The sequence below is a fragment of the Coregonus lavaretus genome, assembly GCF_964263955.1.
Source record: "Coregonus lavaretus genome assembly, contig: HAP1_SCAFFOLD_376, whole genome shotgun sequence".
In the NCBI taxonomy this organism is placed as follows: Eukaryota; Metazoa; Chordata; class Actinopteri; order Salmoniformes; family Salmonidae; genus Coregonus; species Coregonus lavaretus.
In genome coordinates this window covers 306,499-321,566 of record NW_028156104.1, presented here as the reverse complement: position 1 = coordinate 321,566, position 15,068 = coordinate 306,499, and the positions used below count along the sequence as shown (strand labels likewise).

The 15,068-nt window shown below is 45.2% G+C and overlaps 1 protein-coding gene across 1 annotated transcript in view; it reads left to right on the top strand.

Moving 5' to 3' along the window:
- otog (otogelin) overlaps positions 1-15,068 on the top strand; it is a gene marked incomplete at both ends in the record, with an annotated part of 99,321 nt that overhangs the window by 20,396 nt on the left and 63,857 nt on the right. The window contains 5 exons of the mRNA XM_084200822.1: positions 28-240; positions 762-927; positions 2,007-2,081; positions 3,441-3,484; positions 3,577-3,751. Coding sequence (XP_084056948.1) covers positions 28-240; positions 762-927; positions 2,007-2,081; positions 3,441-3,484; positions 3,577-3,751 — 673 coding nt within the window. The remainder of the gene's footprint in view (positions 1-27; positions 241-761; positions 928-2,006; positions 2,082-3,440; positions 3,485-3,576; positions 3,752-15,068) is intronic.

The following is a 15,068-nucleotide window of genomic DNA, read 5'->3' as shown; positions in this document are numbered from 1 at the left end:
TCCCCCTGCCCCTCCACCACCCCATAGCATCCTACGCCTCTGAGATGTGTGACATCCTGAACCAGGAGTTGTTCTCAGCATGTCATGAGTACCTGAGCCCGGTGCCGTTTCACCAACAGTGTAAGGCAGACACCTGTAAGTGTGGCCAACCCTGCCTCTGCTCTTCCCTGGCCCACTATGCTAGACAATGCAGGAAATACTCCATCATCATGGAGTTCAGAGCCAGCGTACCTGACTGTGGTGAGTACCGTGATCTGGCTCTGGATTTTAGTTCCAATCTGCTGGTTGTTGGTGTGATGCTTTAGGGGGACTTTAAGTATTGTATGTTTGGACTGTATTGTTCAGACTGTGTTAGTGATTCATGACTTTAAGTATTGTATGTTTGGACTGTATTGTTCAGACTGTGTTAGTGATTCATGACTTTAAGTATTGTATGTTTGGACAGTATTGTTCAGACTGTGTTAGTGATTCATGACTTTAAGTATTGTATGTTTGGACAGTATTGTTCAGACTGTGTTAGTGATTCATGTGTACTCTATACTAGTATGGGAACTGTGGTTAAGGCAATGCAATGTGTCAATGCTATAAATGTATACAAGCAAGGTTGGTGACACCTACTGGTACAGAAATAAATGTTAGACATTAAACATTTACAAGTTGAAGATCTGTTGAAAGTATTTATTTGAATGAAAACTGAATTGAATGACAAGTAAGAGCTTTATTGATTGACAGAATATATTCGTCTCCCTTCCCCCCTGTAGCGGTGGCGTGCCCTGATACCATGGAGTACGGAACGTGTGTGTCGTCGTGCCAACGGCGTTGCTCCGCCCTGTCCATGCAGCAGCGCTGTGGGGAGGAGTGTGAGGAAGGGTGTGTGTGTCCCGACGGTACCTTCTACAGCACCCACACACACACCTGTGTGCCCAGGTAAGACAGGCGCTGGGGGGGTGCGGGGCCGAGTGGCACACCTTTGATTTACAATCCAGAGTCTATATTTAGTTTGGAATAAAGAGAAATTACACGTATTCAACTGTCATCATTGGGACTAAAGGAAAGGCCAACAAAGTTGTAACTCAGCACTTTATTTACACATGAATCAGTGTTATCCTTTTGATTACATGGTCAAGGATGCTTGAGAGCTAAAAAAAAAAAAAAGGACACGTTATCTTGGAAATGCTGATGGTAGGTGTAAACTTCGCAACGTACCACAGCAGAGCACAAACAAACAAAACAAATCCTCCACAAAGTGACATTTGTATTTCAGCTGAAGTGAAGGTCAAGTCCTCTCTTCCATCTCAAACCCTGCAGACCTTGGCGTTGGTGCTCTTTTCTTCTTCTTCTTCTTCTTCTTTATTTCAACACACTCTTAACCCAGTAAGACGTGAGGCTTAATCCACCTTTAATGTCCCCGTGTTTTCACATCCTACAGTAACGCTGTGCTGTTACTTACCTGGGGCTAGAGTTACATGTAAGGAATTTGCGGTGAAACCCCCCCCATTCATTCCCACTCAAGCTGTGGACGACACAGATATCTGATAACCAGTGAGAGAGAATGTGTAGTACAGAGGCTGATGTGTTGCCGTGGGCGATATGTTACAAAGGCTCTTAGCCTCAGCTAGGCTAGGTTTAGCTGCACGACACTCGATTTATTCTGCAGCCATTTTTAGGTAAAGGGAGAGATTTTTGGGATATCAATTATTGAACTCAAGATGATGCAGGTGATGCAATTTTTTTGGTAAGATCTTCAATGTATCGTCGTTCAACAAAAAAACAAGTATTTATTTCCCATAGAACGATTTAAGTTTGTGTTACAGTTATATGTTACAACTGCCTTTTGGTGTGTTTCTGTGTCCTCACGTGTGTGTTTTTTGTGTGTGTTTGTGTGTGTGTGTGTGTGTGTGTGTGTATCTGTGTGCATGTCTGTTTTGTGTGTGTATGTTTGTGTGTTTGTGTGTGTGTGTGTGGGCATGTGTGTGTGCGTTGGTGCGTGTGTGTGCTCCCAACAGGAGCTCCTGTCCCTGTAGTTTCCTGGGGGCGGACTACGCTCCAGGTGACGTGATCATGACATCAGCAGGTGTACAGTAAGACACTCCTCTTCATCTCTCTTCAACAAACTAATAAACAAACTCTGTTCAACAAAGAAATTCACTCTCTGATACTCTCTCTGATACTCTCTCTGATACTCTCTCTGATACTCTCTCTGATACTCTCTCTGATACTCTCTCTGATACTCTCTGATACTCTCTCTGATACTCTCTCTGATACTCTCTCTGATACTCTCTCTGATACTCTCTTTGATACTCTCTGATACTCTCTGATACTCTCTCTGATACTCTCTGATACTCTCTCTGATACTCTCTCTGATACTCTCTCTGATACTCTCTTTGATACTCTCTGATACTCTCTGATACTCTCTCTGATACTCTCTCTGATACTCTCTTTGATACTCTCTGATACTCTCTGATACTCTCTCTGATACTCTCTGATACTCTCTCTGATACTCTCTCTGATACTCTCTGATACTCTCTGATACTCTCTCTGATACTCTCTGATACTCTCTCTGATACTCTCTCTGATACTCTCTCTGATACTCTCTCTGATACTCTCTCTGATACTCTCTCTGATACTCTCTGATACTCTCTCTGATACTCTCTCTGATACTCTCTCTGATACTCTGATACTCTCTCTGATACTCTCTCTGATACTCTCTCTGATACTCTCTTTGATACTCTCTCTGATACTCTCTCTGATACTCTCTGATACTCTCTCTGATACTCTCTCTGATACTCTCTGATACTCTCTCTGATACTCTCTCTGATACTCTCTCTGATACTCTCTCTGATACACTCTCTGATACTCTCTCTGATACTCTCTTTGATACTCTCTTTGATACTCTCTCTGATACTCTCTCTGATACTATCTCTGATACTCTCTCTGATACTCTCTGATACTCTCTCTGATACTCTCTCTGATACTCTCTCTGATACTCTCTCTGATACTCTGATACTCTCTCTGATACTCTCTCTGATACTCTTTCTGATACTCTCTCTGATACTCTCTGATACTCTCTCTGATACTCTCTGATACTCTCTCTGATACTCTCTCTGATACTCTCTCTGATACTCTCTCTGATACTCTCTCTGATACTCTCTCTGATACTCCCTCTCTCTGATACTATCTGGAACTCTAAAACATTATTTACAGTATTTTCGTCCCAAATGATTCCCTTTATAGTGCACTTCTTTGTTCAGGGCCCATAGGGCTCCCATAGGACTCTGGTCAAAAGTAGTGCACTATATAGGGAATAGGGTTCCATTCGGGATGCGACCGGTATTTACATTGTTTTGTTGAGTTAACAACGTTATTGTTGTGTTGTGTTAACATTGTTAAGTTAGCTTATTTCCACTTTACAACTCTCACACCTCTCTCTCTTGCTTTAGGTTTTGCCAAGATGGCAAGCTAGTTTCCCAAAGTCCTGCCAGTGGTAAGTTACCTTTAGGAGAATGATCTTGAACCACGCTATAGTCTCTAAAGTGCTCTCAGTGACATATACCTTCTACCTGTACCATCCTCCAGACAAACAGTGTCCGCTGGGTCAGATGTACCTGGCCTGTACTGAGGGTCTGGGGACTGTAGATGGGCTCAGCCTGGGTAGGGGACTGGGCTGTGAACAGACCTGTGAATCCCACCTCCTCAACCTCACATGTTCAGCTCATGAACCGTGCGTACCTGGCTGTGTCTGCCCCCCTGGGTGAGTACTAGTACTTTAAACACCTCATACTTACTGTACCCACTAGGATTCACTGGATATCAACGTTATTCTAGCGGTCAGACCCCATTCACTGGATATCAATGTTATTCTAGCAGTCAGACCCCATTCACTGGATATCAATGTTACTCTAGCAGTCAGACCCCATTCACTGGATATCAATGTTACTCTAGCAGTCAGACCCCATTCACTGGATATCAACGTTCACTCTAGCAGTCAGACCCCATTCGCTCCCTACACCTCCACTTCGGCCCTAACCCTTCAATGTGTGTTGATGTAAAGGGTCTGGATAAGTACAAGCAGTGTAGTGATGGAGCTTCCACCTTATTGCGTCAAACTTAGAGATTCACACAGGTTCAGGTGTCAGTGTGTGGGCCTGATGAAACCAATGACCACAGGTTCAGGTGTCAGTGTGTGGGCCTGGTGAAACCAATGACCACAGGTTCAGGTGTCAGTGTGTGGGCCTGGTGAAACCAATGACCACAGGTTCAGGTGTCAGTGTGTGGGCCTGATGAAACCAATGACCACAGGTTCAGGTGTCGGTGTGTGGGCCTGGTGAAACCAATGACCACAGGTTCAGGTGTCGGTGTGTGGGCCTGGTGAAACCAATGACCACAGGTTCAGGTGTCAGTGTGTGGGCCTGGTGAAACCAATGACCACAGGTTCAGGTGTCAGTGTGTGGGCCTGATGAAACCAATGACCACAGGTTCAGGTGTCGGTGTGTGGGCCTGGTGAAACCAATGACCACAGGTTCAGGTGTCAGTGTGTGGGCCTGGTGAAACCAATGACCACAGGTTCAGGTGACAGTGATCTGTGACTGTGTCTCTGTGAGTCTGTTTGTCTGTGAGTCTAAGGTCAGCATCTCCGTCAGCTAGCTAAGCATTTATGGAAATGTCTCTCAGTAATGGTAACGTAGGGCAGCATGTCTCTCAGTAATGGTAACGTAGGGCAGCATGTCTCTCAGTAATGGTAGTGTAGAGCAGCATGTCTCTCAGTAATGGTAACGTAGGGCAGCATGTCTCTCAGTAATGGTAGCGTAGGGCACCATGTCTCTCAGTAATGGTAACGTAGGGCAGCATGTCTCTCAGTAATGGTAGCGTAGGGCACCATGTCTCTCAGTAATGGTAACGTAGGGCAGCATGTCTCTCAGTAATGGTAGCGTAGGGCAGCATGTCTCTCAGTAATGGTAGCGTAGGGCACCATGTCTCTCAGTAATGGTAGCGTAGGGCAGCATGTCTCTCAGTAATGGTAACGTAGGGCAGTATGTCTCTCAGTAATGGTAACGTAGGGCAGCATGTCTCTCAGTAATGGTAGCGTAGGGCACCATGTCTCTCAGTAATGGTAACGTAGGGCAGCATGTCTCTCAGTAATGGTAGCGTAGGGCAGCATGTCTCTCAGTAATGGTAACGTAGGGCAGCATGTCTCTCACTAATGGTAACGTAGGGCAGCATGTCTCTCAGTAATGGTAACGTAGGGCAGCATGTCTCTCAGTAATGGTAGTGTAGGGCAGCATGTCTCTCAGTAATGGTAGTGTAGGGCAGCATGTCTCTCAGTAATGGTAACGTAGGGCAGAATGTCTCTCAGTAATGGTAACGTAGGGCAGTATGTCTCTCAGTAATGGTAGCGTAGAGCAGCATGTCTCTCAGTAATGGTAGCGTAGGGCAGCATGTCTCTCAGTAATGGTAGCGTAGGGCAACATGTCTCTCAGTAATGGTAACGTAGGGCAACATGTCTCTCAGTAATGGTAACGTAGGGCAGTATGTCTCTCAGTAATGGTAGCGTAGGGCAGCATGTCTCTCAGTAATGGTAACGTAGGGCAGCATGTCTCTCAGTAATGGTAACGTAGGGCAGCATGTCTCTCAGTAATGGTAGTGTAGGGCAGCATGTCTCTCAGTAATGGTAGCGTAGGGCACCATGTCTCTCAGTAATGGTAGTGTAGGGCAGCATGTCTCTCAGTAATGGTAGCGTAGGGCAGCATGTCTCTCAGTAATGGTAGCGTAGGGCACCATGTCTCTCAGTAATGGTAACGTAGGGCAGCATGTCTCTCAGTAATGGTAGCGTAGGGCAGCATGTCTCTCAGTAATGGTAGTGTAGAGCAGCATGTCTCTCAGTAATGGTAGCGTAGGGCACCATGTCTCTCAGTAATGGTAACGTAGGGCACCATGTCTCTCAGTAATGGTAACGTAGGGCAGCATGTCTCTCAGTAATGGTAGTGTAGGGCAGCATGTCTCTCAGTAATGGTAGTGTAGGGCAGCATGTCTCTCAGTAATGGTACCGTAGGGCAGCATGTCTCTCAGTAATGGTAGCGTAGGGCACCATGTCTCTCAGTAATGGTAGCGTAGGGCACCATGTCTCTCAGTAATGGTAACGTAGGGCACCATGTCTCTCAGTAATGGTAACGTAGGGCACCATGTCTCTCAGTAATGGTAGCGTAGGGCACCATGTCTCTCAGTAATGGTAACGTAGGGCACCATGTCTCTCAGTAATGGTAGCGTAGGGCACCATGTCTCTCAGTAATGGTAACGTAGGGCAGCATGTCTCTCAGTAATGGTAGCGTAGGGCACCATGTCTCTCAGTAATGGTAACGTAGGGCAGCATGTCTCTCAGTAATGGTAACGTAGGGCAGCATGTCTCTCAGTAATGGTAACGTAGGGCAGCATGTCTCTCAGTAATGGTAACGTAGGGCAGTATGTCTCTCAGTAATGGTAGCGTAGGGCACCATGTCTCTCAGTAATGGTAGCGTAGGGCAGCATGTCTCTCAGTAATGGTAGCGTAGGGCAGCATGTCTCTCAGTAATGGTAGCGTAGGGCACCATGTCTCTCAGTAATGGTAGCGTAGGGCACCATGTCTCTCAGTAATGGTAACGTAGGGCAGCATGTCTCTCAGTAATGGTAGCGTAGGGCAGCATGTCTCTCAGTAATGGTAGCGTAGGGCAGCATGTCTCTCAGTAATGGTAGCGTAGGGCAGCATGTCTCTCAGTAATGGTAGCGTAGGGCAGCATGTCTCTCAGTAATGGTAACGTAGGGCAGTATGTCTCTCAGTAATGGGGTTTATTATGGATCCCCATTGCCAAGGCAGCAGCTACTCTTCCTGGGGTTTATCATGGATCCCCATTGCCAAGGCAGCAGCTACTCTTCCTGGGGTTTATCATGGATCCCCATTGCCAAGGCAGCAGCTACTCTTCCTGGGGTTTATTATGGATCCCCATTGCCAAGGCAGCAGCTACTCTTCCTGGGGTTTATTATGGATCCCCATTGCCAAGGCAGCAGCTACTCTTCCTGGGGTTTATTATGGATCCCCATTGCCAAGGCAGCAGCTACTCTTCCTGGGGTTTATCATGGATCCCCATTGCCAAGGCAGCAGCTACTCTTCCTGGGGTTTATTATGGATCCCCATTGCCAAGGCAGCAGCTACTCTTCCTGGGGTTTATTATGGATCCCCATTGCCAAGGCAGCAGCTACTCTTCCTGGGGTTTATTATGGATCCCCATTGCCAAGGCAGCAGCTACTCTTCCTGGGGTTTATTATGGATCCCCATTGCCAAGGCAGCAGCTACTCTTCCTGGGGTTTATTATGGATCCCCATTGCCAAGGCAGCAGCTACTCTTCCTGGGGTTTATTATGGATCCCCATTGCCAAGGCAGCAGCTACTCTTCCTGGGGTCCAGCAATAATAAGGCAGTTACATACAATAAAAACATTACAACACATTATTACACCACTACTCTACCATATCTACAATACAACACATTAGTACACCACTACTCTACCACTACATATCTAAAACACAACACATTATTACACACTACTCTACCATAACATATCTACAATACAAAAAACATATGTACGTGTGTGTAGAGTGTGTGTTAGCATGTGTGTGTATGTGTGTATGTGTGTGTCTGTGCCCGTGTTTGTGTGTGTCTCTTCACAGTCCGTGCAGTTCCATAAGATTTTATCTATTTTTAAAATGTGATTCTACTGCTTGCATCAGTTACCTGATGTGGAATAGAGTTCCATGTAGTCATGGCTCTATGTAGTACTGTGCACCTCCCATAGTCTGTTCTGGACTTGGGGATTGTGAAGAGACCTCTGGTGGCATGTCTTGTGGGGTGTGCATGGGTGTCTGAGCTGTGTGCTAGTTGTTTAAACAGACAGCTCGGTGCATTCAGCATGTCAATACCTCTCACAAATACAAGTAGTGATGAAGTCAATCTCTCTTCCACTTTGAGCCATGAGAGATTGACATGCATATCATTCATGTTAGCTCTCCGTGTACTTTTAAGGGCCAGCCTGTCACGAACGTTGAGAGACGGGTCAGACCAAGGTGCAGCGTGGTATGCGAACATGTTCATTAAATAATAAACACAACAACAAAAACAACAAACCAACGTAACGTGAAGTCCAAGGCTATACACAATACAAGCCCAACACAGGAACCAGATCCCACAAACATAGTAGGCAACCGGGCTACCTAAGTATGATCCCCAATCAGAGACATCGAGCGACAGCTGTCTCTGATTGGGAATCACACCCGGCCAAACATAGAAACACAACTCTAGATCCTTAAACATAGAAAACATCACATAGATTCACACACCCTGACTCCACAAACAAGAGTTCCATACGTCAGGGCGGGACACAGCCGTGCTGCTCTGTTCTAGGCCAATGGTAATTTGCCTATGTCCCTCGTTGTGGCACTTACCATATGACTGGACAGTAGTCCAGGTGCGATAAAACTAGGGCCTTACAGAGGTAATGTTGTAACATTACACTTTGATATGTCGCACATACAGTACCAGTCAAAAGTTTGGACGCCTACTCATTCAAGGGTTTTTCTTTATTTTGACAATTGTCTACATTGTAGAATAATAGTGAAGACATCAAAACTATGAAATAACACATATGGAATCATGTAGTAACCAAAAAAGTGTTAAACAAATCAAAATATATTTTATATTTGAGATTCTTCAAATAGCCACCCTTTGCCTTGTTGACAGCTTTGCACACTCCTGGCATTCTCTCAACCAGCTTCACCTGGACTGCTTTTCCAACAGTCTTGAAGGAGTTCCCACATATGCTGAGCACTTGTTGGCTGCTTTTCCTTCACTCTGCGGTCCAACTCATCCCAACCATATCAATTGGGTTGAGGTCGGGTGATTGTGGAGTCCAGGTCATCTGATGCAGCACTCCATCACTCTCCTTCTTGGTCAAATAGCCCTTACACAGCCTGGAGGTGTGTTGGGTCATTGTCCTGTTGAAAAACAAATCATAGTCCCACTAAGCGCAAACTAGGTGGGATGGCGTATCGCTGCAGAATGCTGTGGTAGCCATGCTGGTTAAGTGTGCATTGAATTCTAAATAAATCACTGACAGTGTCACCAGCAAAGCACCATCACACCTCCTCCTCCGTGCTTCACGGTGGAAACTACACATGCAGAGATCATCCGTTCACCTACTCTGCGTCTCACAAAGACACGGCGGTTGGAACCAAAAATCTTCAATTTGGACTCCAGACCAAAGGACAAATTTCCACCGGTCTAATGTCCATTGCTCGTGTTTCTTGGCCCAAGCAAGTCTCTTCTTCTTATTGGTGTCCTTTAGTAGTGGTTTCTTTGCACCAATTCGACCATGAAAATGTAATGTAATGAAGGCCTGATTCACGCAGTCTCCTCTGAACAGTTGATGTTGAGATGTGTCTGTTACTTGAACTATGTGAAGCATTTATTTGGGCTGCAATTTCTGAGGCTGGTAACTCTAATGTACTTATCCTCTGCAGCAGAGGTAACTCTGGGTCTTCCTTTCCTGTGGCGGTCCTAATGAGAGCCAGTTTCATCATAGCACTTGATGGTTTTTTGTTCTTGAAATTTTCCAGATTGACTGACCTTCATGTCTTAAATTAATGATGGACTGTAGTTTCTCTTTGCTTATTTGAGCTGTCCTTGCCATAATATGTATTTTACCAAATAGGGCTGTCTTCTGTATACCACCCCTACCTCGTCACACCACAAGTGATTGGCTCAGACGCATTAAGAAGGAAATAAATTCCACAAATTAACTTTTAAGAAGGCATACCTGTTAACTGAAATGCATTCCAGGTGACTACCTCATGAAGCTGGTTGAGAGAATGCCAAGAGTGTGCAAAGCTGTCATCAAGGCAACGGGTGGCTACTTTGAAGAATCTAAAATATAAAATATATTTTGATTTGTTTAACACTTTTTTGGTTACTACATGATTCCATATGTGTTATTTCATAGTTTTGATGTCTTCACTATTATTCTACAATGTAGACAATTGTCAAAATAAAGAAAAACCCTTGAATGAGTAGGTGTGTCCAAACTTTTGACTGGTACTGTACGTCCAGCCAACCCTCAATGCGTTTTTTATTCAGCATGTGATCAGACAGACCCCTGGGAAAATCCTGGAGTTGATGATCCTTATCCCGAAGTGTTCTCATATGTTAGATGGGAAAAGGAGATAGCTAGCTACCTTACTCATGACCTAGAAAACAAGCTATCTTGAACTTCAAACCACCAGTTTGTGGATTCAGTTTGCTCTGGATCTTGCCTGTAGCATACAGGGGAACCGACATGGAAGTACAGGCACAAAATATGACTTTTCATAAGTAGTTGTTTGACAGAATGAGGGATTCTAAAAGTTTGTGTCCCCTCCCTGGCGGTAGACACAAAGAAAAGTATTTGATCCCCTGCTGATTTTGTACGTTTGCCCACTGACAAAGACATGATCAGTCTATAATTTTAATGGTAGGTTTATTTGAACAGTGAGAGACAGAATAACAACAACAAAATCCAGAAAAATGCATGTAAAAAATGTTATAAATTGATTTGCATTTTAATGAGGGAAATAAGTATTTGACTCCTCTGACTTAGTACTTGGTGGCAAAACCCTTGTTGGCAATCACAGAGGTCAGACGTTTCTTGTAGTTGGCCACCTGGTTTGTACACATCTCAGGAGGGATTTTGTTCCACTCCTCTTTGCAGATCATCTCCAAGTTATTAAGGTTTCGAGCCTGACGTTTGGCAACTCGAACCTTCAGCTCCCTCCACAGATTTCTTTATGGGATTAAGGTCTGGAGACTGGCTAGGCCACTCCAGGACCTTAATGTGCTTCTTCTTGAGCCACTCCTTTGTTGCCTTGGCCGTGTGTTTTGGGTCATTGTCATGCTGGAATACCCATCCACGACCCATTTTCAATGCCCTGGCTGAGGGAAGGAGGTTCTCACCCAAGATTTGACGGTACATGGCCCCGTCCATTGTCCCTTTGATGCGGTGAAGTTGTCCTGTCCCCTTAGCAGAAAAACACCCCCAAAGCATAATGTTTCCACCTCCATGTTTGACGGTGGGGATGGTGTTCTTGGGGTCATAGGCAGCATTCCTCCTCCTCCAAACACGGCGAGTTGAGTTGATGCCAAAGAGTTCGATTTTGGTCTCATCTGACCACAACACTTTCACCCAGTTCTTCTCTGAATCATTCAGATGTTCATTGGCAAACTTCAGACGGGCCTGTATATGTGCTTTCTTGAGCAGGTGGAACTTGCGGGCGCTGCAGGATTTCAGTCCTTCACGGCGTAGTGTGTTACCAATTGTTTTCTTGGTGACTATGGTCCCAGCTGCCTTGAGATCATTGACTAGATCCTCCCGTGTAGTTCTGGGCTGATTCCTCACCGTTCTCATGATCATTGCAACTCCACGAGGTGAGATCTTGCATGGAGCCCCAGGCCGAGGTTGACAGTTCTTTTGTGTTTCTTCCATTTGCGAATAATCGCACCAACTGTTGTCACCTTCTCACCAAGCTGCTTGGCGATGGTCTTGTAGCCCATTCCAGCCTTGTGTAGGTCTACAATCTTGTCCCTGACATCCTTGGAGAGCTCTTTGGTCTTGGCCATGGTGGAGAGTTTGGAATCTGATTGATTGATTGCTTCTGTGGACAGCTGTCTTTTATACAGGTAACAAACTGAGATTAGGAGCACTCCCTTTAAGAGTGTGCTCCTAATCTCAGCTCATTACCTGTATAAAAGACACCTGGGAGCCAGAAATCTTTCTGATTGAGAGGGGGTCAAATACTTCTTTCCCTCATTAAAATGCAAATCAATTCATAACATTTTTGACATTAGTTTTTCTGGATTTTTTTGTTGTTATTCTGTCTCTCACTGTTCAAATAAACCTACCATTCAAATTATAGACTGATCATGTCTTTGTCAGTGGGCAAACGTACAAAATCAGCAGGGGATCAAATACTTTTTTCCCTCACCGTACAAGAGTTCAGTCAGTCCTGCTGCTTGAAGACCATATCTTTGTGAAACGTTTAGACGTCCCAGTTTTACCTGATATCCAGGATGGACCAATGAGATCGGATGGGAGGAATGGGAGGAACGGGGGAAAAGTGGATCGGAGGGAGGTGTGTTTGTGATGGGGGGGAACGGGAAAAGGATTCGTTTACTCAGTAGGAGGTGTGATTCATTGATTCCTGTTACACACACTCCTCGACCTTTCTCAAGAACCAACCCCATCACACACGAGCATCATGGGAAGGAGATGTGGATGCATGAGAAGCCTGTCATGAGTGTTTAATAACTGCCTGCAACTGGATAGTCTAGTGGGGAGGTTGGAAGTCCTGGTCAATATGGACACAATGAGGCCTTATGCTGTAGAGCGCTGCAACCTGGACTCAGGGGTAGACGTAACATACTAAAGCTAAATCCGGGACACTCCAATTAGTATGAAATGATACATTTCGTATGTTATGTATTAATTAGTGGATGTCCATCATCCATTTCGTATGATGTGATATGTTACGAATTCCAATTTGTTGTGGCTCATGTTAGCTAGGTGGCTAACGTTAACGCTAGCTAGGGCGCTAACGTTAGCTAGGCTAGGGCCTAGGGGTTAGGGTTAGGGTTAGGTTTAGGGTTAAGGTTAGGGTTAGGACTTAGCTTAAAGGGTTAAGGTTACAGTTAGGGGAAAGGTTAGCTAACATGCTAAGTACTTGCAACGTAGCTAAAAAGTAGTAAGTAGTCGCAATGTTGATAATTAGCTAAAATGCTAAAGTTGTCTGTGATGAGATTTGAACACACAACCTTTGGGTTGCTACACGTTCGCGTTATACACCTCTACCCATCTTCCTCACATTTGTTTTTGCCGTAAGTAACCTTCTGTCTTATGTAACCAAACCAAACGTAACGTATCGTACTAATTTGAGTGTCCCTCGGATTTACGTGTACTATGTTACGTCTAGTCTATGAGACCAGGCTGTGTAGAGGGACAGTGATTGGGAGTATTGATAAATCAATGGGGAAGTGACAGGCTAGGAAAGTGGCATTGAGACCTAACAGTAGCCTAACCTGTTGTGTTAGATTATCCCTACGGCAGTGTTAAACTGGCAATCCTGGCTTTTACAAAATGTCTATAAAATGAGTATAGTAACGAGCCCCACCACTAGTGTTACAGTAAGTCAACTGCAGTTATTCGTCAGCACTAGGACTTAAAAAACCCTAATGGGGAAATCATTAGTTAAGGTGCTGACAGCAGAACCTCATTGTGTTTTCAATCACAATGGCACACTTTGTTTATGAACTAAAATGTAGACCGTTCATTCATTCCTAACTTTGCCACAATTAGCATGTCAGTTGAACTCTTATGAACCTGAAGTTGCAGGTGCATGCACGATCTGATACAGTCAGTATAAATTATTACCCATTATGGGAAAATCATAACGAGACTTTATCTCGTTATGGCAGGACATTTATTTTTGTGATCTATTTCCAGAAAAGTAAGGTTGTGCCCAGTTTGCTTGAGCATTACTTGGTCCTTTCTCTCTCTCTCTCTCTCCCTTTCTCTCTCTCTCAGCTCTCTCTCTCAGCTCTCTCTCTCTCAGCTCTCTCCCCCCCCTCTCTCTCTCTCTCTCAGCTCTCTCTCTCTCTCTCTCTCTCTCTCTCTCTCTCTCTCTCTCTCTTCTCCTCCCCTCTCTCTCTCTCTCTCTCTCTCTCTCTCTCTCTCTCTCTCTCTCTCTCTCTCTCTCTCTCTCTCTCTCTCTCTCTCTCTCCTCTCTCTCTCTCTCTCTCAGCTCTCTCTCTCAGCTCTCTCTCTCTCAGCTCTCTCCCCCCCCTCTCTCTCTCTCTCTCAGCTCTCTCTCTCTCTCTCCCTCTCTCTCCTCTCTCTCTCTCTCTCTCTCTCTCTCCCCCTCTCCTCTCTCTCTCTCTCTCTCTCTCTCTCTCTCTCTCTCTCTCTCTCTCTCTCTCTCTCTCTCTCTCTCTCTCTCTCTCTCTCTCTCTCTCTCTCTCTCTCTCTCTCTCTCTCTCTTTCTGGCTTTCTCTCTCTCTCTGGCTTTCTCTCTCTCTCTCTCTCTCTCTCTCTCTCTCTCTCTCTCTCTCCCCCCCTCTCTCTCTCTCTCTTTCACCATTTTCTTATTCTCTGCTAAGAGCTTTACAATATTAATTCTCTCTCTCTCTCTTTTTTTTTCTCTCTCTCTCTGTCTCTCTTCACTCCTCTCTCTCTCTCTCTCTCTCTCTCTCTCTCTCTCTCTCTCTCTCTCTCTCTCTCTCACTCCTCTCTCTCTCTCTCTGTCTCTCTTCACTCCTCTCTCTCTCTGTCTCTCTTCACTCCTCTCTCTCTTGAGAGCGTCGGCCATAAAACCATTTTTATGAGCTGAGACATTCCAGTCGTTATGAATTTGTGTAATTCTGCCCATGCAACTACCCCTTGGTCCCCCTCTCCTTTCCTCCTCTCCTTTCCTCCTCTCCTTTCCCCCTCTCCTTTCCTCCTCTCCTTTCCCCCTCTCCTTTCCTCCTCTCCTTTCCTCCTCTCCTTTCCTCCTCTCCTTTCTCCCTCTCCTTTCCTCCTCTCCTTTCCTCCTCTCCTTTCCTCCTCTCCTTTCCCCCTCTCCTTTCCTCCTCTCCTTTCCTCCTCTCCTTTCCTCCTCTCCTTTCCTCCTCTCCTTTCTCCCTCTCCTTTCTCATTCTCCCCTTCTCTCTCTGTTCTATAAATTGCTTTTCTTATTTATGTGGTAAACAGGTGGTGTGTAGGGTGCTCAGGTGTCGGTTAAGCCTCTTAAATAAATTCCTGCAACCACGTTTAAATAATACCATCAACACTTTCTCATCATCACCACGAGGGACAGAAGGGTTGTGCTCTTCCTCAGTCTAACTCTTTTCATTATCACCATGAGGGACAGAAAGTTGTGCTCTTCCTCAGCCTAAAGTTTAGACAAATAGATACATCTCAAGAGAAATTAAATATAGACAGCCCCCAGCTAGCACGTAATGTTCTGAGAACCATACGTTTCTTA